The sequence below is a fragment of the Daldinia decipiens genome, assembly GCF_022478715.1.
Source record: "Daldinia decipiens strain CBS 113046 unplaced genomic scaffold F4813scaffold_3, whole genome shotgun sequence".
Lineage (NCBI taxonomy): Eukaryota > Fungi > Ascomycota > Sordariomycetes > Xylariales > Hypoxylaceae > Daldinia > Daldinia decipiens.
The window spans coordinates 1,065,928-1,090,949 of NW_026054546.1; the positions used below are offsets into that span (position 1 = coordinate 1,065,928).

General features: G+C 46.2%; 9 protein-coding genes across 9 annotated transcripts; 3 read left to right on the forward strand and 6 right to left on the reverse strand.

The window, feature by feature from the left end:
* Positions 1-1,496: 1,496 nt before the first annotated feature.
* Positions 1,497-3,845, reverse strand: F4813DRAFT_175295 (S-adenosyl-L-methionine-dependent methyltransferase). Its single transcript, XM_049239240.1, has one exon. It carries the CDS (start codon positions 3,669-3,671, stop codon positions 1,851-1,853), a length of 1,821 nt encoding a protein of 606 aa, XP_049103824.1. The 5' UTR covers positions 3,672-3,845; the 3' UTR covers positions 1,497-1,850.
* A 306-nt stretch (positions 3,846-4,151) lies between these two features.
* Positions 4,152-4,589, reverse strand: F4813DRAFT_385531 (uncharacterized protein; the record flags this gene model as incomplete). Its single annotated transcript, XM_049246268.1, has 2 exons — positions 4,152-4,335; positions 4,396-4,589. The coding sequence occupies 2 exons, from the start codon at positions 4,587-4,589 to the stop codon at positions 4,152-4,154; spliced, it is 378 nt and encodes a 125-aa protein (XP_049103825.1).
* A 1,167-nt stretch (positions 4,590-5,756) lies between these two features.
* F4813DRAFT_378769 (uncharacterized protein) lies at positions 5,757-6,909 on the reverse strand (the record flags this gene model as incomplete). The annotated part of the gene is made up of 4 exons (XM_049245370.1): positions 5,757-5,782; positions 5,832-6,004; positions 6,060-6,133; positions 6,214-6,909. 4 exons carry the CDS (start codon positions 6,907-6,909, stop codon positions 5,757-5,759), a joined length of 969 nt encoding a protein of 322 aa, XP_049103826.1.
* An 809-nt stretch (positions 6,910-7,718) lies between these two features.
* Positions 7,719-8,800, forward strand: F4813DRAFT_385533 (uncharacterized protein; the record flags this gene model as incomplete). The annotated part of the gene is made up of 3 exons (XM_049246269.1): positions 7,719-8,116; positions 8,182-8,625; positions 8,689-8,800. 3 exons carry the CDS (start codon positions 7,719-7,721, stop codon positions 8,798-8,800), a joined length of 954 nt encoding a protein of 317 aa, XP_049103827.1.
* Positions 8,801-9,342: 542 nt separating this feature from the next.
* Positions 9,343-11,380, reverse strand: F4813DRAFT_175369 (oxidase/Diels-Alderase). Its single transcript, XM_049239241.1, has 2 exons — positions 9,888-11,380; positions 9,343-9,831 (listed from the first exon to the last, which is right to left on the reverse strand). Exons 1-2 carry the CDS (start codon positions 11,182-11,184, stop codon positions 9,566-9,568), a joined length of 1,563 nt encoding a protein of 520 aa, XP_049103828.1. The 5' UTR covers positions 11,185-11,380; the 3' UTR covers positions 9,343-9,565.
* A 605-nt stretch (positions 11,381-11,985) lies between these two features.
* Positions 11,986-14,074, forward strand: F4813DRAFT_175370 (cytochrome P450). The gene is made up of 7 exons (XM_049239242.1): positions 11,986-12,263; positions 12,320-12,852; positions 12,907-13,272; positions 13,334-13,444; positions 13,509-13,669; positions 13,735-13,848; positions 13,905-14,074. The coding sequence occupies exons 1-7, from the start codon at positions 12,059-12,061 to the stop codon at positions 13,948-13,950; spliced, it is 1,536 nt and encodes a 511-aa protein (XP_049103829.1). The 5' UTR covers positions 11,986-12,058; the 3' UTR covers positions 13,951-14,074.
* Positions 14,075-14,552: 478 nt separating this feature from the next.
* Positions 14,553-16,873, reverse strand: F4813DRAFT_346019 (cytochrome P450). Its single transcript, XM_049241813.1, has 2 exons — positions 15,519-16,873; positions 14,553-15,453 (listed from the first exon to the last, which is right to left on the reverse strand). Exons 1-2 carry the CDS (start codon positions 16,581-16,583, stop codon positions 14,761-14,763), a joined length of 1,758 nt encoding a protein of 585 aa, XP_049103830.1. The 5' UTR covers positions 16,584-16,873; the 3' UTR covers positions 14,553-14,760.
* A 1,961-nt stretch (positions 16,874-18,834) lies between these two features.
* F4813DRAFT_346022 (uncharacterized protein) lies at positions 18,835-21,393 on the reverse strand. Its single transcript, XM_049241814.1, has 4 exons — positions 21,130-21,393; positions 20,767-21,063; positions 20,028-20,650; positions 18,835-19,948 (listed from the first exon to the last, which is right to left on the reverse strand). The coding sequence occupies exons 1-4, from the start codon at positions 21,202-21,204 to the stop codon at positions 18,889-18,891; spliced, it is 2,055 nt and encodes a 684-aa protein (XP_049103831.1). The 5' UTR covers positions 21,205-21,393; the 3' UTR covers positions 18,835-18,888.
* A 151-nt stretch (positions 21,394-21,544) lies between these two features.
* Positions 21,545-23,337, forward strand: F4813DRAFT_346034 (NAD(P)-binding protein). The gene is made up of 3 exons (XM_049241815.1): positions 21,545-22,226; positions 22,288-22,745; positions 22,803-23,337. The coding sequence occupies exons 1-3, from the start codon at positions 21,828-21,830 to the stop codon at positions 22,924-22,926; spliced, it is 981 nt and encodes a 326-aa protein (XP_049103832.1). The 5' UTR covers positions 21,545-21,827; the 3' UTR covers positions 22,927-23,337.
* The last annotated feature ends 1,685 nt before the right edge of the window (positions 23,338-25,022 follow it).

Below are 25,022 nucleotides of genomic sequence, written 5' to 3' on the forward strand. Positions count from 1 at the left end.
TATGTATTAGTATATGTCAGATATTCTTATACAAACAGATACGTACCTAGGCATCAATCTGTAACGACACAAGGTTATAATTTAATTATTCTACATCTTATCTTAGAACCACCTTTGGCGCATCACACGCATATGTGGTTCTTCTAATCTCTACCATAATAGCTGGAAGCGGCACAGCTCCGTGCGCTCACCTAATAGCGAATACATATAAACAGGGGCCGATACCGTATTGAAAAACGTGCAACATTCCCAAGTCCCCATATTTCCGTTAATCTAACTTGCCTCTGCTCATCACTTGGCTTATGTGCATCCTCTGGGCGGCCGATCGATTGAACATCGCTGTACCAGCCCGGTGGGAAGGGGGAGCTTCCACTGCAACACCTAATCATCACGGGGCCGAGCCGATCATTGGAGACCACTTCTCACGGAGCTCCATCTCCTTTCGTCTTCTTGTTTATAGACATATAAAAGGAGGAGAGAAATAATGGAGAAGTATCTAACGTACCTAAAAGTACCTAACTACCCCAGACAAAAGGTTATATAAAGTTAGGTACATGCATATACCTTATGTGCCTCCTATATACATAGGTAGGTACCTAGGTAAGCTTAACGTTCCATTCTCCAACTGAGCTAGCACCGAGCTAACCCCGCGCTAACCTCAATTTCAGATGCACCCCAATTCCATCTTTTAAATAGCAGCATCAACATTCCAGAATCTCAATAGAACAGCTCGTTAATTAACAAGATAAAGTTTCGGTTTATTTGGTCCATTTATAGTACCCCGTAGAATGTCACTTTTTTTTAGAATCATATCTAAATCTAAATTTTGATCTTATCATTGGTAGGGTGGTATTATCGATAAATTAAAACAAGTCAGCTTGTAGTATACTTAGGTAGGTAGTTAACTGTAAGGTATTCTTAGCAGCTTAGGAAAATGTAACATTCCGCTCGCATATATATACTACAAATATAAACCTGCATCGGATGTGTTCAATTAATTAGCGTAGGTCAGATGTAGTAACTATACGTTGTTGCACAGCTCGTCTGGGTAAGTACCTAACCTAACCTAGGTACGTAAGTAAAAGTGCTGACTTTTATTAGTTACTCAACTATGGGCCAAAGGCTAGGTAACTATAAGTAACGTTAAGAAAGAGAGCAGATAAATACATAGTAACCTTGTTGACACTATCGAGCCTACTGAGGCAAATATGACTCTCCTATTAACCCATTTTACGACGAGACATCCTATCGCAACGACTTAAACCAGGGTTACACAAAGCCAAGCTGAAATCGTCAGCTTGTTGAGTGGGTTCATTTTGCTTCGGGCAGCTCCAGGGTGCCAGCTCGTAAAAGTAAGAAAAGGGGCGACTCTATAAAAAGAAAGGTTTCGCGTTGAAAAGAAGGGTTCTAGAATTGTATCTCGGGGTTATGAAACTTATTAGCAACACCTCGCCGAACATCCCGTCGAGTCCTTTCGACAACGGCATGTATGAAACTAGAACGGCACGGAAACGGCTTGCTGGCTATCTAGTATCAATGATTGAGCTCGCATCACTACAATCCTAATTTTATAGAGCTGTAAAGCTGATATTAAACATATAAACGTATGCTACGAGGGTCACGTTCTCTTCTGCTCTGTCGTCTCACGATAATGTCATGATCTGGCAAAGAATACGAATATCTTACCAGGTGGCGCAGAGAAGTTGGCCGTAACCCATCTTGCCAACACTTATTAACGTCTCTATGTAGATTCTTACAATCATACATTATTCGGTCTCTATAGGTACGTACGGCAACCCCATCACCTACCGTAGGAAGCCTGGATTGCGAAACGCTATCTCTCATTGGAATCACTCGGGAGCCATAATGTTATCTTCTATGGCTAACTCGTCGTGGGTGCGAGCGACGAGTTCGTAAAAATCAGGGCGGAAAGGCCACTCCATCCAGAGCTCTATAAGCTCTTCCCACTGCCGCGCATTCAGCAACCTCGGTGTCAGCCCCATAGCTTTTACATTGGTAACCACTCCGCCGTGTCTCAAGTCTCTGGCGGTCCTCCAACGGGGCATGATGTAATCGGCGGCCCCTGGCATGAGAGCATCCAAAGCTTGGCTGATGGGAATGGTGCCGTGGCTCATCAGCGAGCTTAGAATTAGTTCGAAGCTATCACCCGCCCTATTCGAACCTTCTCCGGTCTGGCGGAGTAACGGATTGACTCTTTTCGGTTGGATATCTAGCAAGCTGCATTCAATATTCGGGAAGAATTCTTCAGGCTTTATAACCATCGGTTCGTATGGTCTGCGATCCCAAAGGAGCAGGGGCGGGTCTTGCCTATAATAGTGAAGATTGTCCTTGTAGGTGACAAATTCCTTAATAAACCCCTTGGGATTGTCCTCTAGGTTTTCCTGTAATTCCCTTTCAAGGGCTTCGATTTCCCCGGGCGCCGCCTTGCCCGATCTGTAGAGAGTATTGATAGCATCGTAGTTCTTTATTAGATCAAGCATACGCCGGTGCTTTTTTTCCTCCCAGTTGGCCCTCCACCGATAGTTCCGCATGCTCTTGTAATTATCCGAATCTTGGGTGAATATTTCTATCTCATGTGTTGTCTCGAGCTTATCCAATACATCCTTGTAGGGCCTCTTAAATACGGGGATCCTTTTTCCGGGTGTGAGATTTTTCCTTGACCTCGCATTTAATCGAGCCTCCTTCAGACCTTCGGAAGACCTCCCCTCAGGTATTCGCATCTTCGCAGTACTCATCCTCTTCCATGTAGCCAAGTTACTACTCTCGTCGAGATTGCTATCGCGGACGTACCAAGAATTATCGGGACCTTCACGACCGCACACCTCGTGCACCCATTCACAGCAGAGCTCGGTATCTAAAGCCAGCTTCTTCCGCTTCTGCATCACCTTAGGGAGTATTCCGTACTTGTCATCGTGCCGAGTCCATATCAGCATGCGGACGAGCCCGTAACGTTGAAATAGGCCGCTAATTCGGATATTTTCGATAAATTGGTAGAGAACCAAATGCGCCATGGACGTAAAGGACAGAAAGCGTTTCTGAGGGTGAAAAGCAATATTTGCAGTGACTAGCAGAGTATCGTTGCGTCGAGACAACTTAGCCGCGTCAGGTATGGTTTGATGCGGCAGGTATTCTGGGGTTAGGATAGAGTTGAGCTCCCGCCAGACGAGCCCGGACGCCGGAACGAGCGTAGTGTTGGGCTGATCCAGGAGAGGTTTGAGAAAGGGTTTGTATAATTCTGCATCGGGTTCCATCAGGATGTGAGAGCGCGGCTCGATAAAGTCGTGTAGCTTTTGGCTCCAAAGCCCGGCGCCCGGGTATATATCGATGAGGTCGCATCCTCTATGTCGCCTAAGGGACTTCCCGACGTATGAGAAGATATTGTCGCATAATCTTTCGCTGACGATGTTAACCCTGGTCTTGTCACCAGTTGGCTCGCGTTGCGAGGTCTTGTCAGATTTCTCTCGTGAGCCCTTTGGTGTCCATAGGTTCGTAGCAGCGAGCTTCTCAGCTACAGGGCCTGATGCTGTTATTGCTGACCTATCGAGAGGTGTTGAGGCGACAGTGCGCCTCGTTAGGACAATAGTGGGCGGTCGATAGAAGATAGAGCGGGGATTGAAGGTGTACCGCGCATTACCACGGAAATGAAACATGTGAGATGTGCGGAAGGTTAGTAGAGCATACAGTTCTAAGGTCGATCTGAATGAGAAATCTTATAATGCGGACTCATAGCATTCATCCACAGGAGTTCCGTAAGTTATCGTAGCCTTCCAGTTATATGTAAGTGAGGTTAGTGATTTGGTGATGTAAGTGAAGAGCCAGTCGCCTTTTTTTTTTTTTTTTTTTTTTTTTAATCGCCTCGAGATTTAATTGAGTGTCCACTCTCAACCTCAACCCCTGGCGCATTACATAATGTTAGTTACGTCAGTACATAGCATATCCGGTATGTATATCCCTGTAATGCAGTTAGGTAATTTAGGTAATGTACCAGGTACCTATGTAAGGTAGGTACCTAAGGTAAGTACCTGATTTTAAGGCTGAACGCAACGCGTGTTGAGCGCATCAGGGCTTAAGGTTCAATATTAAAGACATCAATATTAAAGACATAAGTATACTTACTCTAGTATTAAAAGTTAAAAGAATACTATTATAATCACAAGACTCGCACCGATGGATAGTGGTACAGAGATATCAATTTTTCCAACACTCGAATCATCAGTTTGGGTATCATTGCCGGAGTGATTATTATGAGACTTCCTCCTTGGTTCTCTCTTCCCTACCCCGGAGAAGACCGAAATGTTGACCTGTGATTCAGCGCTGAATTCGATGTTAATACTTAGGTCTAGCGACGACGACATTAGAAGGTGTAAAGCTTACCCGTCTTCGACAAGAACAATATGTTCGACCTCATGCGAGGCAGCATGGGCGGCCACTGGTTTTGGAGAGGTCGGATCGTGTGTCCTGACGTTATCCAGCCATGCGACTCTGTTGACTTGGGCATCTCCCAGCCCGATTGACAATAAACAAGTCGAGGCCAGCAATACCTGGAGGATAGACCAGTTTTCAATCATTTTTATGACGATATTATATCTAATCGCAATAAGCCAGCTAGAGCAGGTAGAGCAGGTAGAGACGAGAGATTTGTAGGTAAATGATTTATATTAACCATTTATAATGAATAGTGCTAAAGCATGCCAGCGCATAATCAACACTAATTATAGGAATCAGAAGCGAACAAGATAAGGATTTTCGTCTACCTTGGCATGGCCCTGACGTGGAGTAGCATGGTATGCTGCGTGACGAATGTAGTTTTACCTAAGTCGGTGTTCTTGTGCGGCTGAGATATTCACTATAATTTAGACTATGGGATACATACCCTTCGACTATTCGTCCAGCCGGTGGTTATATCTGACTAGCTAATCTTGGTCTCCAGCAGTTTCCCGGTTTGATGGGACCAGTGGTCACATTACCCCTACCATAACCCCCCCAGATGATGCCACATGGCCAACATCAACATGGCCATATTAAGAGGTATCTAGCGACGCGACAGTTTAGGCGATAGTACGAACAGGACCAAAACCAAAGTGTACAAATATCTGGTTCATATCAAAGTCAATTCAGGTCTTGAGGTAGTCAGCATGGCTACAGGATCTACAGGACGAAGTACCTCATGGGAATTGCCAAGCGTTGCTGGCGATTTGCTAATATAATGATATGATACTTTAAAGAGTTGATGGACTCTTAGTTCCGACTAATTTCAGTGTTTCTCGTCATACGAATTATACCATCTATACCTCTTATAGGTGTTTCTGAAGAACTACCTAGAGTGAATTCAAAGATCACTCGCCGGATTTTGGGACATTAGTCGTGATTATGACCCCTATGGCTATATCCATAAAGGTTAGGTTTATATAATGGCTTTTAAATACCCTCGTCTCTTGTCTTATATTCATCCCATATTCACCTACAGCCCCTGGGATACATAGGTATGTAAAACATGCACCAATAGTAATAGGCAAACACGGGAATTCCTCACAGCTTGACCACCTACCTGAAATAGGAATATTCACGTCGCTTTATTTGGTTAGGGATATGATTCATATTTGAGTACGCTTCTATATAAGATACTGAGTGTAAGTAGTATCTATCGCGACTAGATCAGACTCCATGTACAATATAACAAGACGTCTAAAAACAAGGATGTAGAGGGAGATCATGTTATAACCATACAAGCTACTCTAACTACCCGGGATACTTTCCAACCCTAGTGATATGTTAGCCATGTTCGCACATCTGTAGTAAATATGACTCACATCCATCAACATCCTCCACTGCTGTTTGAGCCTTGGTGCACTTCAGGGCCTCTTCCGACGTCTGAACCTTGAGCTCACTGCAGACAGCGTTGTTGCATCGAGCATCAAGAGCGCGTTGAAGGGAATCGTCTTTCCACCCGAAGACGTAATCACCGTGCTGCGAATATCCAGTTCTGTACGTGCCAATTTAGTACATGACAAAGTTCTAATATTTCTTGGAAGACTCACTCATCATTTGTGCTCCAGAAGAATGGCTGCGAGCCATCCTCGGGCCATAGCTCCGGGTCGTTGAAAGGCGTCGTCTACGAAAAATACCAATTAGCAACAATCCCTCGGAACAGTCTATTACTCGATATATTAAGACAGCAAAGTTGATGCTTACATCCCACATAACTTCGTACATCAACTGCGGTAGCCTGACGGGGTGACTCTCCGGACAGCTGCCTACCGATTCGAAGGAACCCTCGCTGGGATAGGCAACGTGACTATTGTGATCTGGGCTGTCTATATTCTTTCCGTCCCAACAGGTAGGGAATGTAATCGTCGTGCGAATACCGCCGGCGCAGGGCTTAGGGGGTAAGCTCTGCGTATCTGAACCGGTACACGGCGCGCCACCCGTCGATCCAGCGGGGCCGGCGCCGTCCGCGGTTGTGTAACAGCGGTGACATAGCTGGCGCTGCATACCATCGGCTTTGCGAAGCGCGGCGTCTCCGACGAGCATACGGAAACCCGGCTTGAAAGCTGTCACCTTCGTCTTTCCGTCGTAGGGCGGGATATAGTAAACTGTGATTCCACCATCTTGTCGGAGCCCTACATTCGCAAACTGCGGTACGCGCTTATATGTCCCATTGCGGGCCCTGAAGTATAGAACCGCCGTCCAGTAGTTGGAGAAATCTTCGGAGAACGTACAGCTGGTACAGGTAGAGTCTCTGACTAGATCGTGCACTGCCGGGTCCATGCTCGAGTTGAACGAGTTCCCACCCACGATCTGATGGACGTGCGGCGACGGCAACGTTCCGGGGTTGACGAGAGGGTCTAGACGCTCAATGACAAGCTGGGAGCAGCCAAAGCGTATCATCTGCTGGGCGGCAACATCCCCCGCAAGAAGCGCCAGGGCTAAAGCCTTCCACTGCATCTTGGACAGAACTATCTAACCAGTCTACAAAAAAGGGTTGCGGCGATGGGAAAGCTTCAGACGGAGCGAAGCCAGACTATTGCTGGCGCATATAATCTGGACCCTAATTCCTATATATGAGAGACTTGCCCTCTTCTCAAATCAATGCCGAGATACCGGTTCCCAGACTTGGTTTTCTGACCTGAACAATATCGAGGTATATTGAGCTAAGGGAAATTGCCCATCCTAACGAATTTACCCGGGAGTATCTCACATAACAAATCCCTATCACTCACTCATTGCTCTTGGCAGAACCCCGTTTTCGATCGATGGCATGTATCAAGACATATTTGATTTCTGACAGTGAAACTCCAAGGTGATATAAAGGGGTAAATTAAATCATACTGGTGCTGTATAGTCTTTGGAATCAAAGATATAAAGTACGCCACCTCTGCACACTCGCTTACTTTCGAATCTTCACCTCATGTTATAATTTGTCCAAGATAAGAGGTGCCTAATATATGGGTGATTGGAGATCTTCTCCTGCTACGGCAAAATAGGGTTAATCTTCCACATACTCTTCCAGATTGCAATGTAACGGCCTAGACGTCCCGGCATTTGATCAAGCCGGTATAACTAAAAGCCAGATAAGATCACCCGTACCGAACTATACACACTCCTTTATTACATAGAAATCATGCCTACAGGGAAGTTTTAATCGCGATTTATATTCCTTAGTACGCTTAAGTAGTCCAGGCCAAAAAAAAGTCAAGATGCGAAACGGTGTGTTAGCCTTTGCAGCGGCGCTGCCGCTTACTCACGGAGTAGTTGCTTCTAGAGTATGCGGCACCGGCACGAACGCGTCCTCGGAGTACCAGTGGCATGTGGGCGCCGCAAGGTATGATGGCGCAGAACCTGGGAAGAAGGGAGCCGCAACGATAGCCGTGAGCATAGCGCCTGGCAACCGCACTATGGGCACCTTTTTCGAGTGTGTTGCAGAGTGGCCCGAATCGTGGGAAGGTTGGTACGAAGACGGAAATATCATTTGGAGCGATTGCATCTGGGCTGGCAACGGCCAGACTTCAGATACCGCCGTCTCGTTTGCCTTGGACTGGAAGAATAATCGTACAATGTATATATCTCATACGTTTACCTGCTCAGACAAAGAAGGGTAAGTGTTGTCTAATATTTGCTACGGTCTTTAGACATAAGACGAAGCTGACATCACGGGGACAGATCCGACGCCTTAGCTATAGGATCTTTCCATCTAGATCTAGATTGCACGACGAGCGAGGAGGATGGCACCAGCTGCATGTTAAAGGGTGAAGGTCTGAATATTATTACTACAGGAAGCCCGGCTCGTTTGGCGGCGGATTCTTGCGCGGATAACGCAAGAAGGTACCAATCGTGGCAGCTCGAGAACTGGCTACGTCGCTACGAACAAGTTCCCGGCTCGCCGTCCTCGAGCGCGCCCTCGTCTGATACTGGTCCGTCCTTCATCTTGAGAAATATGGCCAATACGGATGTTTTCAACTGCACGACTTCGGGAAGCCAGAACAATACTCTGACTGGGTCTTGCGAGTCGGATGCGGAGGAGAGTTCTACGACGACGGCAACTTTCAGCTTCGATCGGCAAATAAACGTGTTGACTATTAAGCAACACTGGAACTGTAGCGAATCGTAAGTGAAAAGGGGATTTTCTGTTCTGAGAAATAATGTTTAATGTTTCTGACAACGCGGCAGGTCATCGTTCGATGCTATTGGTGTTGGTTATGTCCAAGCGACGTGTAGTCGGCAAGGAAATTTCCTCACCTGCACTTCAACTCCGCTCTGGATTGGTACGAAAACTGTATGATGATGCCTACCTACCTATATACATGGAAAATATCAATGGTGTATAGGTTAGATTAGGTAGTTTACCGGGCTAGGAAAAATAACTATTCGGATATTTACTTGAATATTCGCGCACCGCTTATCGACACTCACGATATTCTAAATTAAAAGGATGTTGTATTGGGAAATTATTATGTAGCTCCCCAGATCTAAATATAACATGCCCTACAATGCCTCTCCCAATTTCCACATCTTCTCATTATTCTCAGTGGTAGGTCGGCTCGTGCGAAAACCCACTAAAGACTTGTACAAGAACGTGGGAAACCCGGACGGGAAACCCGGACTGTCGCCTTAGCTAAATACATATTAGGTAAATACCCACGACGCACATTGACGATCTCGTGGCTGGGCATAGATCCAATCTTATTCTGCGTGACGTATGTTACTATTTTCAGACTCCAAGCCGGCAAATAAGAACAGCGTAGCATTCACCCCGCAGAAGGTTCTCAGGGCAGTCAGGGGTAACAACTCCATTCAAGCTTAGTCGTACATCGTAATGAGAATCTTGTTATTACTAAAACATCTAATCGTAGCGAATCGAATAGTAGCCAAAAAAAATATATGACCCCTCATCGCCTCGTACAACGCCCAACACTAGATGCGAGCCTTTTCGGTCTATGCAGCTACTTTACAAGGTTATGCACCCATCCATATCCCAACAGTAATCTATAAAAATAAAAATAAATCGTTATCCAGAAGTGGTAGACAAGTAGAGATGGTCTATCGACTATAGCTTGAATCCGCCCGTAACCAGATTCTGGAACATCTGGCTTCTGTCGTACTTCTTGCTGGCGGCCTTGAGCTTGTTGTAAGACTGCTGCCCGTAGTTGACGAAAGGCTTCTGTCCGGCCCAAGCGTCGTTTAGGAAGACGAAAGGCAGATGGACCTTGCGGGCCTTGGTGTAGCTTTCTACTGCCGCCAAACTGTCCTGGAGGATCTTGTAGACAGTTGCGTCGTCTTGCGCTAATGACCAACCAATGTTGATACCGACCCCTAAGATTGTTAGCATTTATACACGTGCAGGGATACTCGGGAATCCTGTTACTTACACAGTTGCGCCTTGGCCTCTACGTTCATGGGGTCAGCGCCAAGGGCTCGCGACTTGTCGACCATGCTCTTGGAGATGGGCTGAACCATGGGAGCAAAGGAACCACCGGTAACCTTCTCGATGCGCGAATTGAATTGAGTGAATACGTCGATCAATCCTTCGTAGGTCTCCTTGCTGTTGTTGTCAAAGGCTAGGGTCGTAGCAGCGTAAGTCCACCTAGGTACCGCGTAGGGGAGGTCGACTTGGGCAAACTGGTAGAAGCTGTCGAAAACCTGGGTAAAGTCTGCGATGATGGGGATATCGAAGAACGGCTTGAAAGCATCAGGGCGGACTACGCCATCCAAGTATACAAAGGTAGCGATGATGGTGTCGTTGTTGATGCCGATGTAAGGGAGGATGGCAGACTTGGTGTCAAATTGTCCCTTAGCCTGGTACTCAGCCATAGCAGCCATGAACTGCTTCGAGGAGTTACCAGGGAACTGCATGAGACCACCCCAGACCTTGCCCATAGGGTAAGTGCGCTGGACGATGTGAGTGACGATACCAAAGTTGTTGGATCCGGCCTTGGCGGCATAGTACAGGTCCGAGTTCTCGGTAGCGCTGGCCTTGACGTGAGAGCCGTTGGAAAGCATGATTTCGTATGCAACAACATTCTGACCAACCCATCCCCATTCGTTTGAGAAGTGAGAAAGACCGCCTCCCGTGGCTAAGCCAAGTCCGACCACGTTTAGACGGCCACCGACAACGATTCGTCCGTAAGGAACAAGATGCCCGTAGACGGCGCCCCAGCGGTTGCCCATTCCAGATCGCTGGGTTTGAGTAGCCTCATCGTATGCCAAGTCGTTAATGTTAGTCATAGAAATCAGCAGGCTACCGTCGATGCTAGCCCAGTTAGAAAGAGGCGAGTGACCACCGCTGCGGACGGCAAATTTGGTGTTTGTGAAACCAGCGAGAAGAACGGCGCGTCTTAGATCTTCGACGTTGTTAGGTGAGAAGATGCAAGAAGGAGACTTCCATGCCGTTGCCGACCAATGAGCGTGTGCCTCTTGAGTGTAGAGATCGCTGTCAGAGCGAGCGACGTATTGAGTCTCGTTGGCGCTATTGCTTCCGTTGTTGCCCATAGTAGAGAGGACGGCACAGGTGAAGTCAATGCCGCTCCGGTTCTTGAGGCTCGCAGGCACCGAGCTTGGATCTACATCGATAGATCTTAGGAAGCTATCGACCGATGCCGGATTGGGGGCAGCCAATACTGAGGGAATAAGGGGTAAACCCAAAAGGGGAAGCCAAGACACGCGCATGGTGAAATGATGATATGAGAGAAATGGCAAGGGAATAAAAGATCGACTATATGAAAGACGATGAGGAAAATAGACTATGAGGAAATAGACTATGAAAAGAAACCAGGAGGAAAGAGACTGAGGAAACCGAACTCTATGCTTCTCTTCTTCCAAATCTTCAAGCTATGCTACGGTGACGTCCATACTTATATTATACCGGCTACTTCTGAGATTGCTAGTATCATGGTCCCTCCCTTGTGGCCCCGGAATTACGCCTCCTAGAATAGACCGAAATTGAGCTATCGCGCAGCCACGCCAGCGCTCTCTTACTCCTACGAACCCGAACCCGGATCGTACGAGCCTCATGGCGACGGTTAGGTTTGCCGCGGACGCTTCCGCTCCACGCGAGAATCCACACTAGTAAGATGAACTTTGCATAGATCCTTCGCGTGGTTCTTTTTTTTAGAACTGACTGCAGCTTTGACAGCAATCTCAAATGTCTACAGCTATTGAAACGCACCAAAAGAACAGCTGAAATGGGCCGAGGCGTGCGATTGGCTTACTCACAACAGCTGATCCTTCAGCTAATGGACTAATGAGGCTGAGCTAATGTGAACGGCCCAGATCCTATATTACACACGGCAGCCTACCAACCGAGATTTATCGGCCGACGATAAACATGACCCGAAATTTATCGGGGCTCGTACTCCGCCGCAGGGCTTACATGTAATCGGGTCGTGAGATTTTGAGAAGAAGTGGGATTATGAATCGAAAGATAGGGAAATTTATGAGATAGATATATGAAAGAAATACTAAGTCTACGCGGGAAATTGTGGTCTCGGGAAGCTCGACTCTAGATCACATTTACTCGCAGCACGAGTAGACCATCTTCGACATGCTGGACCGAGCTTTGCTTCTTGCTCTCTGGGCACTAGTATGCTGGGTATTCCTAGCGATATACAGAATATACTTCCATCCCCTGTCGAAATACCCAGGGTCTAAAATTGCCGCTGTATCGGATTCGTGGTGGGAGTTGTATTGGAATTATTATCGAAATGGAGAGCTGCTGTTCGAGATCGACAGGCTTCACAAGCTCCACGGTGAGTTAACGCCCCCGGTCTGATTATCGTGCGCCACAAGCTTACGCGCATCTCAGGGCCTGTAATTAGGGTCGGCGTGAACACCATACACATTAGCGACCCGGAGGTGTACCAAGATCTAGTGAGAACCAACTCGACTTTCACCAAGGACCCTCACTTCTATGTGAACATCTCGTTTCCGGGCACTTTGATCGGCGAGACAAACCCGGCCAGGCACCGCGTCCGGAGAAAGGTCTTGGCCCCGGCTTTGTCGGGCTCTAGGGTGCAAGAGCTTGCTCCCGCGATTTTGGCGAAGACGAAGCAGCTGGTTAAGAGGTTTGAAGAAGCGGCCGAGAAGGCATCGCCGATATGCGTCACTTCTGCCGCAAAAGCCTTTACGATGGACATCATCTCCAAGATTGTCCTCGGCCATGAGTTGGGTTGCGTTACGGAGCCCAACTTTCGCAACCAGCTCACGGAATACCTTGAAGCGGGTTTCAAGATAGGATGGGTTGGCACTTCGTTCCCCACGATTTCAGCCATCGCGCTGAAAGCCGCATCCATGACCACATATATCCTTTTCCCCATGCCCCTATTCAGCTTCAAGCGTGTAAGTGCCTGGATTTTACGTGCAGTCTTCCAGCTTATCTGACTCTATGTACAGGCTTGTCTTAACATTACCGGGAGATATCTTGAAACATTCAATCCGCACCAGACCGGAGGTCCTCTGAGCAACGCGACCCGTGAACTGCAAAAGAGTTACGGCGAGCGGTCGGCCGTTATAGATATGCTTATGGACCCAAAAGCCGCCAAGGACCACCAAGTTCCCAATCTCGAGGAGCTGAACGACGAACTCGTCATGCTTCTGACTGCTGGAAACGATACCACCTCAACTGCTTTGATTTACGGTCTTTACCAAGTATACACCAAGCCCGCAGTCTACGAGAAGATATTTCGTGAACTTTCGGAGGAGTTCCCGTCGCTCGAAGAAGAGATCACATACGAGCGTGTTAGGAAGCTACCTTATCTGGTAAGATATCTGCAAACATGTTGCAGATGAAGAATGATTTTCTAACATGCACATTTGGTAGACTGCCACCATTAAGGAAATACTGAGAGCTGGAAGCCCTCTACCCGGACGTCTTCCCAGAACCGTACCCGAAGAAGGATACCAGCTCTACGGCAAATATTTGCAACCAGGCGTAAGTAAAACAACCATCTGTATGATATAGCATATTTTCTAACATTGCGCCATGCGCTTATCAGGTTAACATCCAAATGTCCCCCTATATCCTTAACCGCCACCCCGATGTCTGGGATCAGCCGAACGAATTCATTCCCGAGCGATGGTTGACCGACGATGTTGCTAGGCTCGACAGGTATCTCGCCACCTTTAACAAGGGGGCTCGTCAATGCTTAGGCAGAGAGTAAGAGATCCGCTATCCCTCCCTAACGCATTGTTGAGTAAACAGGATTGCTAACAAGGATATAGACTAGCCTGGTGTGAGATGTGGGTTGTTTTCGGAAACATCTTCCGACGCTTCCAGATTACGCCGCACAACACAACCGACAAGGACATGGAGTGGAAGGATTTGATTCTCGTAGCGTGAGTAAACTCGTCAAACCGAACTTTAGATTTTCTCTAACCGTTGTGTCGTATAGATACAAGAACAAATTCTACGCTACAGTTGAGAAGCATTCGGTATAAAGTATGGGTAGTTATATGGGAGGTTTAGTTGATATAGGAGTAGGTATGGGTATATAGCGACATTACGACAGGTATAGATTAGGGAATAAAGAGGGCGTATGTAGAAAAATGTACCATTTACCATAAACCAATTCAAAACTGGTTAATGGAATTGAAGCTTACTCCTTACTGTATAAATATTTTATGGCAGTGATTTACTTGAGCAATTAGGTTATCATAGTAAACGTAAAATATAATGTTATGAGGCTTGATAAAGTAATTGTTTTACAGATGTTAGAATTTTATGAAATAATATTTGCATTTTATTTCTTCTTTTCTGTCTTTTGCCCTTTTCATAGTTTACCAAAGTTTTAAAATATGTAACTACCAACTATTATGATCTCATTAAAAAATGAAAAGAAAAACGGTTATTATATGAGCTTATAACTATCAAAATTCTTGCTGGTAAGTTATAGGCTGAACTATCTCCCAGTATGAACTTATAACGGCTTACAATGGCTTATCTTGGTTGCATTTATTGCTTATTCCAAATCATGGAATATAAAAACAACCCTAGCTCAGAAATTACAATCACACAAGATATTCTTCAACGAAACAGTAAGTCCTCAAAATGACATAGCACAATTTAACCAGCTGTATGTTATTCGTATTGTACAAAACAAATGTAGCCAAGTAGTAACAAAACCTAATTCGGGATATATAATCTAATTGTCACTATACATGCTTCAATACAGGTCTATCCTAAGTACCACCTTGCGCCAAAACCAAACACCGAATCCCACCCTCCCAAGCAGAGCTAGGGAACAGGATCTAATACTGCACTTTTCCCAGACGGATAAAGCATTGTCGCGGCGTGTGCGCAAGTCCATCCTTAGCAGCGTAGCTCGACAGCGAGGGAGGAACAGAGAGGAGTTCGAATTCCCACAGCATCAGGGTAAGGACGATTCTCATCTTTGTGTAGGCGAGCCTACGGCCGGAACATCCTCGCTGGCCAAGGCCGAAGGCTAGTTGCGGTCCGGCGGTGGCGTCAAACCGGACCTCGCCGTCTTCACCCCTCGCCAGCCAGCGCTCGGGACGATACGCGCGCATGTCTTCGGCTTCGTTCCACTGCCTTACCCTAGTCGCCTGGGAGGTCTTGCTGCGCTTGCTTTCGGGTATCTCAAATGATGGGGAGAGGAAGCTCGGCCCGTTGGACAGTAGAAGAACAACAGTTCCTTTCGGTATGCGATGTCCCAGGAGTTCAGTGTCGCAGGTTGCTTCCCTGGTTATGGGCATAGCACTGAGACGCAACATCTCATCCATAGTGGCGTCTAAATAAGGTATGGTAGTGTGGGTGATCTCGTCCAGGGTGGGAAGACGCTTCTCCGCCAGCGCCGCAGGGTGGGCGGCGTGAAGTGCGGAGCGAAGACGTGACTGTGCCGCGGGATTATCCGTTAGGAACTTCAAACCCCATACCAAAGTATTGGCCGTGGTCTCGTGACCTCCAACGACGTTGAAGATGATCTAATTCGCGCGAGTGTAAGCAGGGATGAACATCAAATTTCCAAAGGGATCTCGAGTTTTCTTACCTCGTCGTTCATGCTAGGACTGAAGAATTGAGGTTCTCGGCCACTCTTTTCGGCTAGAACAGTCTCGCGCAGAATCATGTGGTCAACGGCAGAGCGCACCCAGGAATCGTCCGCGGTGCCATTCGCATTCATCTTCTTTACGGATTTATCAATTTGATCCATAACAAACCGATCTTTAGCAGCGAGTGTCTTCCTGAAAGAAGGCCGCATATTCTCCCACCACAGCGTAAACTTAGGAGCAGCAGAGTTCATCAGCTTTTCAAGGACGTGTCCCGCAGTCAAGCTAACTTCAAGATTCTCGTGGAGGGCAGCTTCGGGGAATCGAACGGGATCGTCGATGTCTCCCTTCAGGGCCGACTTCTGCTCGGGTGTTAAACTCTCAAGAAGATCCAACTGTGGGCGCACGGCTGCATATTCAAAGCTAGCTCCAAATGAAAACGCGCAGACGGAGTCGAGGATGGTGTGGTAGATATCCGTCTGCGCGTGAAAAGGCCTGCCTTCCGAGAGGTTCTCTTTGAGTTCCCAAAGGTGTAAAAAGTCTAGGACCTTGGAGTAAATAGCAGGGGCAGCGACCTTGTGTAGAAACGCAGGAATCATCAAATCTTGAGTAAGCTTGCGGGCGTCCTTCCACTCGCTGCCGGTACTCATGCGAATATGGTGATGCTCGATTGGGGCCATCAAGTCCCTTGTGAAGCTTGATCGATCGAAGTCCTTCCGCTTCATCAGAACATCCTGCGCCTCTCTCCAGTCCGCGAGAACGAGTGTAGGGTTAGATAACGGGCGCAGAAATATCTGGCAGAGGGGCGCGTTCATGTTTTCCGACTGTTTCCGCATCCATGCCATAAACTCACCCGTCTTCACCGTCTCCTTTAACATGCTAGGCGCATCGCCAAAAAGGGAGCGCGTAGCCTCGGGATTATACGGAATCCCGGGGATAGGCTTGGGTAGAAGTCTAAGGTAAACTCCATAGACAAGCACAACAGCGCCGGCGAGAAGGAAACCAACGGCTGGCGAAAGGTGGACGTTGCCGAAGACGTCTAACACACCTTGAGCTTGAGACAACATGGTGGTCAATGTCGAACAGAGAGCTAACACAAAGAAAATTGTACGAGCCCAATATTTTTGAAATTGTAAGAGTAAAGAATACTAAGCGTACAAACAACAACTGACAGGGAGCTACAGGCTATCATTTCAAGGAGATTTGTCTTTCTACTTTTCCTTCAAGATTCATCAAACCAAGACCCAATCGTAAGATTCCAGTGATACGATTCTAGATTTCGTGATTTAGTGGACCGAATTGTTCGGCCGAAACTCTTAAAGAATTGGGATTCTAGCTGATGGGCTAGACACTAAAATATGACTTTGAAGGATATCCAGAAATATCTTTTTTTGGACTTGTAGGATTTAGCTCTAGTAGGTGATAGGTGATAGGCCTAGGGGGTGATAAGCCTACCTAGTAGGTGGGTATACAGCTGGTGGGTCTAGGTATAGGTATACCTATTAGCCGCCTCGCCGGGTTTATAGTTCTGTATTGACCTATCTCCGGACGCCTCCACCTGAAATAATAAGTAAGCGGATTTACCTAGAACCCTTATAGTAGAGACCTAAGCAATTTAGGTAACTAAGATATTAGTCAGAACTAGAGCAGTATAATCAGCTTGGTGCACCACTACAACAGGAGTATATCTTAGGTAGGTAGACACCTAATATTACAAAAGTCCTGATATCTCCACGTATTTCCGCAATAAGATAAAAACAGGTAGCCACGTCAAAATCGACACGAAACAGGGCAGTACACAACAATCCTAGCGCTTCGTATGAGGACGACCAAGAATTAGATAAGAAGGCTTTGTTCCGATGATCTCATCATCCTTATCATCCTCCGTGCCTTATCTTACTAGTACGCGGTTCCTTCTATAAATCCTCCGATCTCTGTGCCTTGTTTCCGTGCCTGCTTCTTGCCTGCCGTAACCAACCCGGGTGTCTTTTAATTTTACATAGCAATATCGAAAGGACCAATCTTCCAAGGCTGGCTACCTAGGTAGGTACCTAAGTTACCGTGCACCATTGTGGCACTCGATCTATAATACCCCGCTGTACCTAGGTAACTCTCACTCAGCTGGTGCTAGTGGATATGTACGCTGAATGTAGGATGTTCGTACTTACATAGGACATGGGCGTAGTATACTGCATATATTTTGTAAGCATGTATAGGTACCTACATACATATACATTCAATGCAGGCTCCTCTCTAGCGAATTTCGGCCATTGGAATCGGGTGGGCCCTTCATTTGGGTTGTAGGCTGCGTTCTGGAACGCACCACGAACGCACTTATAGATTAAAGGTCGCATCGGAAGGACTTTTCAGGTAGCACGGGTCCTAGCAGCATATCTTGCAGGTAGGACTGACAACCTGCATACGTGTACTTATGTATTTGTGGCGCTGAACGTTGTGCGGAGTAAGCACCCTATTGGGCTGGATGTCCTAGCTGAACTTAAGATGGGGCTGGCGCGTAATGCGGCTCCTCTAGACCCCTGTCGAGCCTGCCTTTATGTACCTTGCCGGGAGCCCTAGCTTGCTAGTGCGGGCTTGGCATAACCTTGAACAGTGGATATGGTGTAATGAGTCGGTCTGTCCCCACGTGTATTCGCATATGCAAGGAGCACGCGGGGGTGGGGGCAGTGTTACAGTAGCACCAAATGAGTAATCGTATCGGGACGACGATGTGGGTACCTATGCCATAGGCAGGCTATAGGCACGAAGGAATAAAGCGAAATGATAACTTAGTAAGCTGACGTAGAAGGGAATAGCTCGATAGAAGATTCCGAGACGAATCCACCCGGCAGTCGGAATAGAAAGTCATTCTGGGCTGTTACTTGAAAGATGCGCTGAACGGGGGTTTGTGTAGTTGCATTTATCGGGACGATCTTCATACCGGGTTAAGATGTAAGTCCCGTTCAATACAATGCAAGTAATATTACATAGGCGGTTACCTACCTACCTATGTATCTTGAAGGTCCCAGAGAATAAAAAGTATGAGGTCATGATTTCCAGCCAGATAGCTTTTGATAGATCGGATGCATAACTCGTAAAGATCGTCCTATGTTTAACCCAATCGGATTTTTATCTCTGTGGTGGTGAGGTTGAGGTGCAGTCTACTTGCATTGACATACCTTAAGTGACAAGTAACTTATATATAGAATGGAAAATAATCATAAGAACAAAAGGAGAAGGGGGAGGAAATAGTTGAAAATATTGTGAATAAAAGGATATCATTGTCTCATCTCTTTATTGTTTAACTTCTAACTATAGAGAGTCTAAGTCTATTCTAGGCTCTAAATATCGGGTAACTAACTAGGTAGTATGCAATCAAAAGTGGCTAAGTTCTATATCGACATTGCTTAGCGATAGTTGTAGATCCGAATCAGACATTCCTATGATTGATGACCAGTTCATGTCCTCGCTCATCAAGTCGATGTCTGTATGCGACATCTGGAATTTTGCGATCATCGGACCGCCGCCTCCCGTTATAACGTGCGACATCGAGGAAGAAGACGGGGTATCTAATATGTCATCCTCCGGCGTGCCGCACTCTCCTATACGTCCTAGAAGCCTGCCTAGGGTTTTTGCTCCGGCTTCTGCCATAGCGTTGAGGTCGGCTAGCATCTGTAACCGCTCGTGTGCTTCTCTTATAGCCTCCACGCACCTAACCTGACTAATATCCATAGATCTCGTCGCCAGGGGATCAACTAAGCGGAAGAAAGCTGGGAAACCCGAGCCGTCATCGTCGTGGCCTATTTGCGTGGGCTCCCCATCATCGCCGTAGTCGGACCCGCCGTTTAAACAGAGACAAGAAAGGAGCACCGCCGCTTCGAAAGTGTGAAATATTATGTCGAATAGGCGTGTGTGAGTGGCGCCTAGTAATCTGTGAAGTGTTGTGATAGCCTCTAGCATATTTAATGCTGCCCGTGCTAAGCTTCTCTTTTGATGTTGGAGAATGGCCTGCTTATACCTTGGAAGAGCAGAGACCTGCTCAGGCTCTAGTCGAAGCAGCGGCTTGAAATTATTGCAAACGGAATTATATATAGCAACGTGAAATAGTTGTCGCTGCCGCGCTAGATTAGGAACACCGAGGTCCCATTCTTTATTTGGATCCAAACCAAACGGAGCGGGAATATTTGTGATAAACTCGGCGCAAAATCGTTCGTAACGTTCCTCTGCGGCGCTGGGATCGTAAGATACCGAAGTGTTACGACTGCCGATGAAGCTGTTCCAAAATCGGGCTAATCGAGCTTGTAGAATCCGTTCCATAAACGCCTCTGGAGCGCCACTCTTTTCAAGATCTGCGATCTGGTGTACCTTTGGTAAGCTCGTGGTACAAAACCCGTCAGAAAGGAACGGAAGGCGTTCGAGGGAGCTGGATAGGCGTCTTTGAACCAATAGTTAGCAATGCGTATTCTTTGAACAAAATAAGATATTAGAGAATAAGATATGCAGGTAATACTTACGCATCCCAAATATAAAGATTGCAAAATATCCGCCGCCTCATCTCACGCTCGAATTCATCCATCCCTTGCGATGCAGCGCCTGTAGGTTCTCTATGAATTCCTATCATCTGCGCTACCCCAATAGCCGAACCGAATGTCGCCCATGAGAGCTTTATGTTACCTTCGCACTGTTGGTTGAGCGCGGCGAAGCAAAGATGTTGCACTCGGATTAGAGAGCCCGTCGTGTCTGCTTGTGCACATATCTTCTCTAGTGCCTGGGCTGTCCGGGTGCATTGGTATCGTATCTCAGTTAAAGAGACGCCACGAATCATATCGGCTGTGTGGGCTGGTGAGGGGAGGAATTGCGAACAGTATGCGCTGATACGCAAGACGAGAACGGCAAACTCGACATCTACTAGACGAGTTACAGGTCTCCTTGTCCACCAATCTTCATACTCAGCCAAGAAACTTGGCGGATGCACGAGTTGATTCATCCAGTTGACCTCATGGATGAAATACTGAAGAAGAAAGTCTAAAATCGGCCTCGCTGGTATCTTTCCCATCTCATGTTGGGCAGCATCCAAGATTTCTCCAGACAAGTTTGTATAATTCGATTGCCATGGTCTTGTCTCTTCTACTTTCAACTGCTTTTCGTTAGGTTGCGGACTTTGAATAAGATATTATATAAAAAGATATATAAAAAGATATATAAAAAAGATATAAAATAAAATAAAGATAAAGCATACGGGTTAATACTTACTTGTCGTAATAATCCAAGCGTATTAGAGTCACTGTCATCGAAATACCCAAAGAGATCTGCTAGAGAAGCTTGCTGGTTGCTCTCGAATTTCTCCCTCTCTGACATGGCTGCCAACTGCTGGTGTGACTCTACCGGTGGCGTCTCCAATAATCTCTGGTTGGACGGTGCCATGCCATCTTGTCCCGTATTCGAACCCACGCTTTGTCTCGAGGGACTTAGGCGAGGATTGGAGATGTAAGTGCATTCCTCCGGCCGACGACGCCGAGTGCAGTGGTTGCAAGGATATTGTCGGTTACACTATTCTGATTAATATCTAGTTATGTGTATAAGAAAGACTACGGGATAGTTATTAGGTATAGGTACCTTTTGCTTTTTCGAATAGCACGGAATGCAAGACGAGACGACACGCTGTTTACGCTTTGGAGTTGGTATCATCATGATAGAGTATTAAAGATGGTTAAAGATCGAGATCGGTGGTTTGGAAATGATCTGCGTAAACTACATAAGAAGAATCATAAATCGAATCTTGAACATGAGATTGGCATTACAAGCTATAAAAAACATGTGCATGCTCGAACCCTCCTTTCGATGCCATGCCCTTATATTCATATTAGTATTCATATTGACTTATAAGTACAAGTATGTTATCGAGGAATCCTTCAGGAAATAATGAGCCACATAGTTTACTAAGGCTATCGTTGATCAGCCTCTTTGTTTCAGTGGCCGGTTATTTTGGGGAACTAATGCCGTCATGCGGCACCTGAATATTTGTCAGATACTAGCGCTGAAAAGGGCGAGCCAATAGCAGAGAAGTGTCGATATTCGACAAATCTATGTACAATTCGTTTACATTTTATACGCGCTTATGTTCATTCTCAAGTCATTTAAGCTCCCCCCCTCTCCCTTTTTCCAATCTTACCTTGCATAGTCCATTAACTCTAAGAAGCTCTTCCCCCCCCCCTCCACGAACAAACAAGTCCTGGTATAACTTACGAGACGTCCTATAGCTTAGCTTGACAACATACGATATATTTATTAGTAGCTTCGTCGAGCTTACAATCATGGGCACCTTTCCTGGATTTCTGTACCGACAGGTTACCTTCAAGCCTAAGCCGCTGCCTAAGAGCCTAAACCTCAGCGGCAAGACGGCTCTGGTAACGGGTGGAAATGCTGGTCTCGGTTTTGAGGCTGCCAAAGAGTTGACTTCTCACGGACTGTCTCGAATTATCCTGGGAGTTCGCAGCGTAGCCAAGGGCGAAGAAGCAAAGAAGACTCTTCTCGCCCTGAACCCCCAGATCGACGTCCAAGTATGGGCGATCGACCAGGAGTCTTTCGAGAGCATCAAGAACTTCGCCGACCAGGCGGCGAGTCTCGACAGGTTAGACATCGCCATCCTCAATGCCGGTGTTAAGAGCATGGAGCACGTCAAGTCGAAAACAGGCCATGAGCTGAATGTCCAGGTATGAAACAATCCGAACATCTAGACAATCGCGCGCATCTAATCCGGGATTTTCGTAACAGGTCAACCACTTGGGTACTGCTCTACTCTCCCTTCTCATCCTCGGACCTCTCAAGAGGACGGCCGCGGCAACGGGTTCGCCGTCGCGCCTGACAATCGTCAGCTCGGAGAACCACTTCTGGGTGAAGCTCAAGGAGATTAAAGGTCCCGATACGCTAGCGACAATGGACAAGCCAGAGACTTTCGGAAAGGGCATGGATCGCTACAACGCGACCAAGCTGCTAAACGTGCTATGGATGCGCGAGCTGAGCGCCAAGGCTGAGGGTTCCAACGTTATTATCGATGCTGTGAACCCCGGCTTCTGCCAGAGCACCTTGCACCGCACGGATTCCAGCGGATCTTCTTTTGCCAACCTCATCGGCTGGACTTCCGCGCAGGGCGGACACTGTCTGACTGACGCCGCAACGCAACACGAGAAAGACGGCAACGGCGCGTACATCAGCGAGCAGAGCGTTAAGAGGTAAGAAGCCCTGCTACTGTTTACAAGATAATAGATGCTAACCAAAATATATTGTAGTCCTTCTCCCTTCGTGCTCTCGCCAGCCGGGCGAAGCGCGCAAACCAAGATCTGGAACGAGACCATCCAACTTCTCAAGGACGAAGCGCCCGGCGTCGACCTACTTGCCAACCTCCAGTCTTGAGCTCGAGGCCACACAGTTTGTATCATGATCAAAATCGCATATTGTTCGTATATTATTAGCAAGCGCGGCAGGTAGCCGGGAGGAGTATCTGGACAAAATTGTTTCAAGTCTAGTAGTTTAGCTTTCTGTACCCGATTATTACCCATATAGATTTACCAATACCATTGACATTGAATGTTTGTTGAGACTGTCAAAGCTCTATGCGTGTTTCCAAGTGTGTTATGGAAAAGTTTAGAGGTAGTGTTGTATTCCGTATTCCTAGTCAAAATTGGTGTGGGGTTACGGGGCATTGAAAATTGAAAGTCCTACATAGACTAAATAGACTAACTAAGGTACCTTGGAGACTGTTTCATTAGCTAATTGGTCAGAACTTGAAGTTTAGTTTCTGACGTTAACTATAAGGTCTTACAATATTTATGCAGTCATTATCAAGTCTTCAAAATCATGGAAAACAAAGCCAGCATTTAAATGTCTAACGTCTTTGATTAACCCCCTCCCTCCCCCCCCCCCCCCCGATTTTTATTTAAATTGATATTGCCGTTGTAACAAGGGCATATCTGTATAATTGCCGCTGTGCATTATTTCAGTCTCGGAAATGGACATTCGGCACGGCAAAGACGTTGAGTGATTACGTATCGGTACGTTCATCAGGTACAATAATACAATGCCTAACTTGGGTATTAAAGCCTTGTCTCAGATCTTATAGGTTCTGGCCTCATATCAATCGGCAACCAAACTTGGCATCCGAATGGTTGCCTCGATCTTACCCTGCCATTTAGCGTAACTGCTAGGTTAGGGGTGTAAAAGTACATAACATATCGCTTAGATAAGATATTGCGGGGGAGACACATTGAGCCACTGGGCTAGTTAGAATTCCGAGTGGCTGAGATAAGGGCATAAGCGGAACTGGACTTTTGTCGACAAACACCCTTGTCGGTACATACCTAAAGTACCTAAAAGTACCTAATGTCAGCACTTTACACCCCAACTAGGACAGGTATGCAAAGCATAAGTCACAAATTATTTAGGTTGTGAAACCACAAACTGGGGGGCCGTTGTATGTAAGACGCATAATTTCACCAATAAGTTGCTTAATATTTGTGCGGTCTTAAAGCAACAGCTTGAAGTTGTTGTGAGACGAGAAAACAAAGTTGAAATGAGGAATGGAACTGTACCTAATGTAAGGCTGCTGATGGTCGTGTGACACTGACATAAAGGCACCTTACTGATGATAAGGTGCCCTTATCGTAGATAAGGGAGGAAGAGATAAGATACCCGACTTTACTGGATAAAGGGGTCGGGTATCTACTATTATTGGAATATAAGAACATGCTATACCTAGCTAGCCTTAGATAGATTTTTTTTTCTTTAGATATTTTAATATACTAGTTTTAATATTATTGATTTATTTGCTATTGTTTTATCGTTATTATTGTTATTCCTATTTACGTACGTACCTATTAATAGCTGCCTAGGCAGGTACCTAGGTACCTATCCTACTTATTACCTAAGGTACCTGAAAATGTACCTAGGTATTTAAGATCGGCAACTAAAACCGTGCTAAGGACCATTAGACGACTTCTTACAATAGCAACAACATCTTATTCGTCTTTTAATCACTTTACAGCCCACTTACACTTCTCTGTCGGCACCAATATTGCCAATTTCGTATCTACCTAACCTAGGTCTTGCTCGTTAAGACCCTGAATTCTTTTCAGCACAAAGCTTGGCGCGCCAAGGAACGGGAATCATATTATTCCTGGCCGCCTTAACTTTCCTTATAGCAGGTATTGGTATAGGTTCGTATTGGTAAATACGTACGTAAATAGGAATAATAATAATAACGATAAAGTAATAGTAAGTAAATTAATGGTGTTGAGATTGGTGTATTAAGATGTTTAAGGAGGGAAGAATTTATTTAAGGCTAGTTAGGTATAGCATGTTTTTATATTCCAATAATAGTGGATATTCGATCTTTTTATCTAGTAAAGTCGGGTATTTTATTTTTTCCTTCCTTATTTACGATAAGGGTACCTTATTATTAGTAAGGTGCCTTTATGTCAGTGTTATACGACCATTAGTTCGCCTATGGTTTT

Bases quoted from the DNA above. Each gene is read 5' to 3' on its own strand.
- F4813DRAFT_175295 (XM_049239240.1), bottom strand. From the start codon at position 3,671: ATGTTTCATTTCCGTGGTAATGCGCGGTACACCTTCAATCCCCGCTCT.
- F4813DRAFT_175369 (XM_049239241.1), bottom strand. From the start codon at position 11,184: ATGCGCGTGTCTTGGCTTCCCCTTTTGGGTTTACCCCTTATTCCCTCA. The intron at 9,832-9,887 runs GTAAGTAACAGG...TAACAATCTTAG, and splicing joins AGAGGCCAAGGCGCAACTGT to GGGTCGGTATCAACATTGGT.
- F4813DRAFT_175370 (XM_049239242.1), top strand. From the start codon at position 12,059: ATGCTGGACCGAGCTTTGCTTCTTGCTCTCTGGGCACTAGTATGCTGG. The intron at 13,445-13,508 runs GTAAGTAAAACA...TGCGCTTATCAG, and splicing joins GCAAATATTTGCAACCAGGC to GTTAACATCCAAATGTCCCC. The intron at 13,670-13,734 runs GTAAGAGATCCG...ACAAGGATATAG, and splicing joins CGTCAATGCTTAGGCAGAGA to ACTAGCCTGGTGTGAGATGT.
- F4813DRAFT_346019 (XM_049241813.1), bottom strand. From the start codon at position 16,583: ATGTTGTCTCAAGCTCAAGGTGTGTTAGACGTCTTCGGCAACGTCCAC. The intron at 15,454-15,518 runs GTAAGAAAACTC...CGCGCGAATTAG, and splicing joins GTCCTAGCATGAACGACGAG to ATCATCTTCAACGTCGTTGG.
- F4813DRAFT_346022 (XM_049241814.1), bottom strand. From the start codon at position 21,204: ATGATGATACCAACTCCAAAGCGTAAACAGCGTGTCGTCTCGTCTTGC. The intron at 21,064-21,129 runs GTACCTATACCT...TAATCAGAATAG, and splicing joins GCTATTCGAAAAAGCAAAAG to TGTAACCGACAATATCCTTG. The intron at 20,651-20,766 runs GTAAGTATTAAC...AACGAAAAGCAG, and splicing joins CGCTTGGATTATTACGACAA to TTGAAAGTAGAAGAGACAAG.
- F4813DRAFT_346034 (XM_049241815.1), top strand. From the start codon at position 21,828: ATGGGCACCTTTCCTGGATTTCTGTACCGACAGGTTACCTTCAAGCCT. The intron at 22,227-22,287 runs GTATGAAACAAT...TTTTCGTAACAG, and splicing joins GCCATGAGCTGAATGTCCAG to GTCAACCACTTGGGTACTGC. The intron at 22,746-22,802 runs GTAAGAAGCCCT...AATATATTGTAG, and splicing joins AGCGAGCAGAGCGTTAAGAG to TCCTTCTCCCTTCGTGCTCT.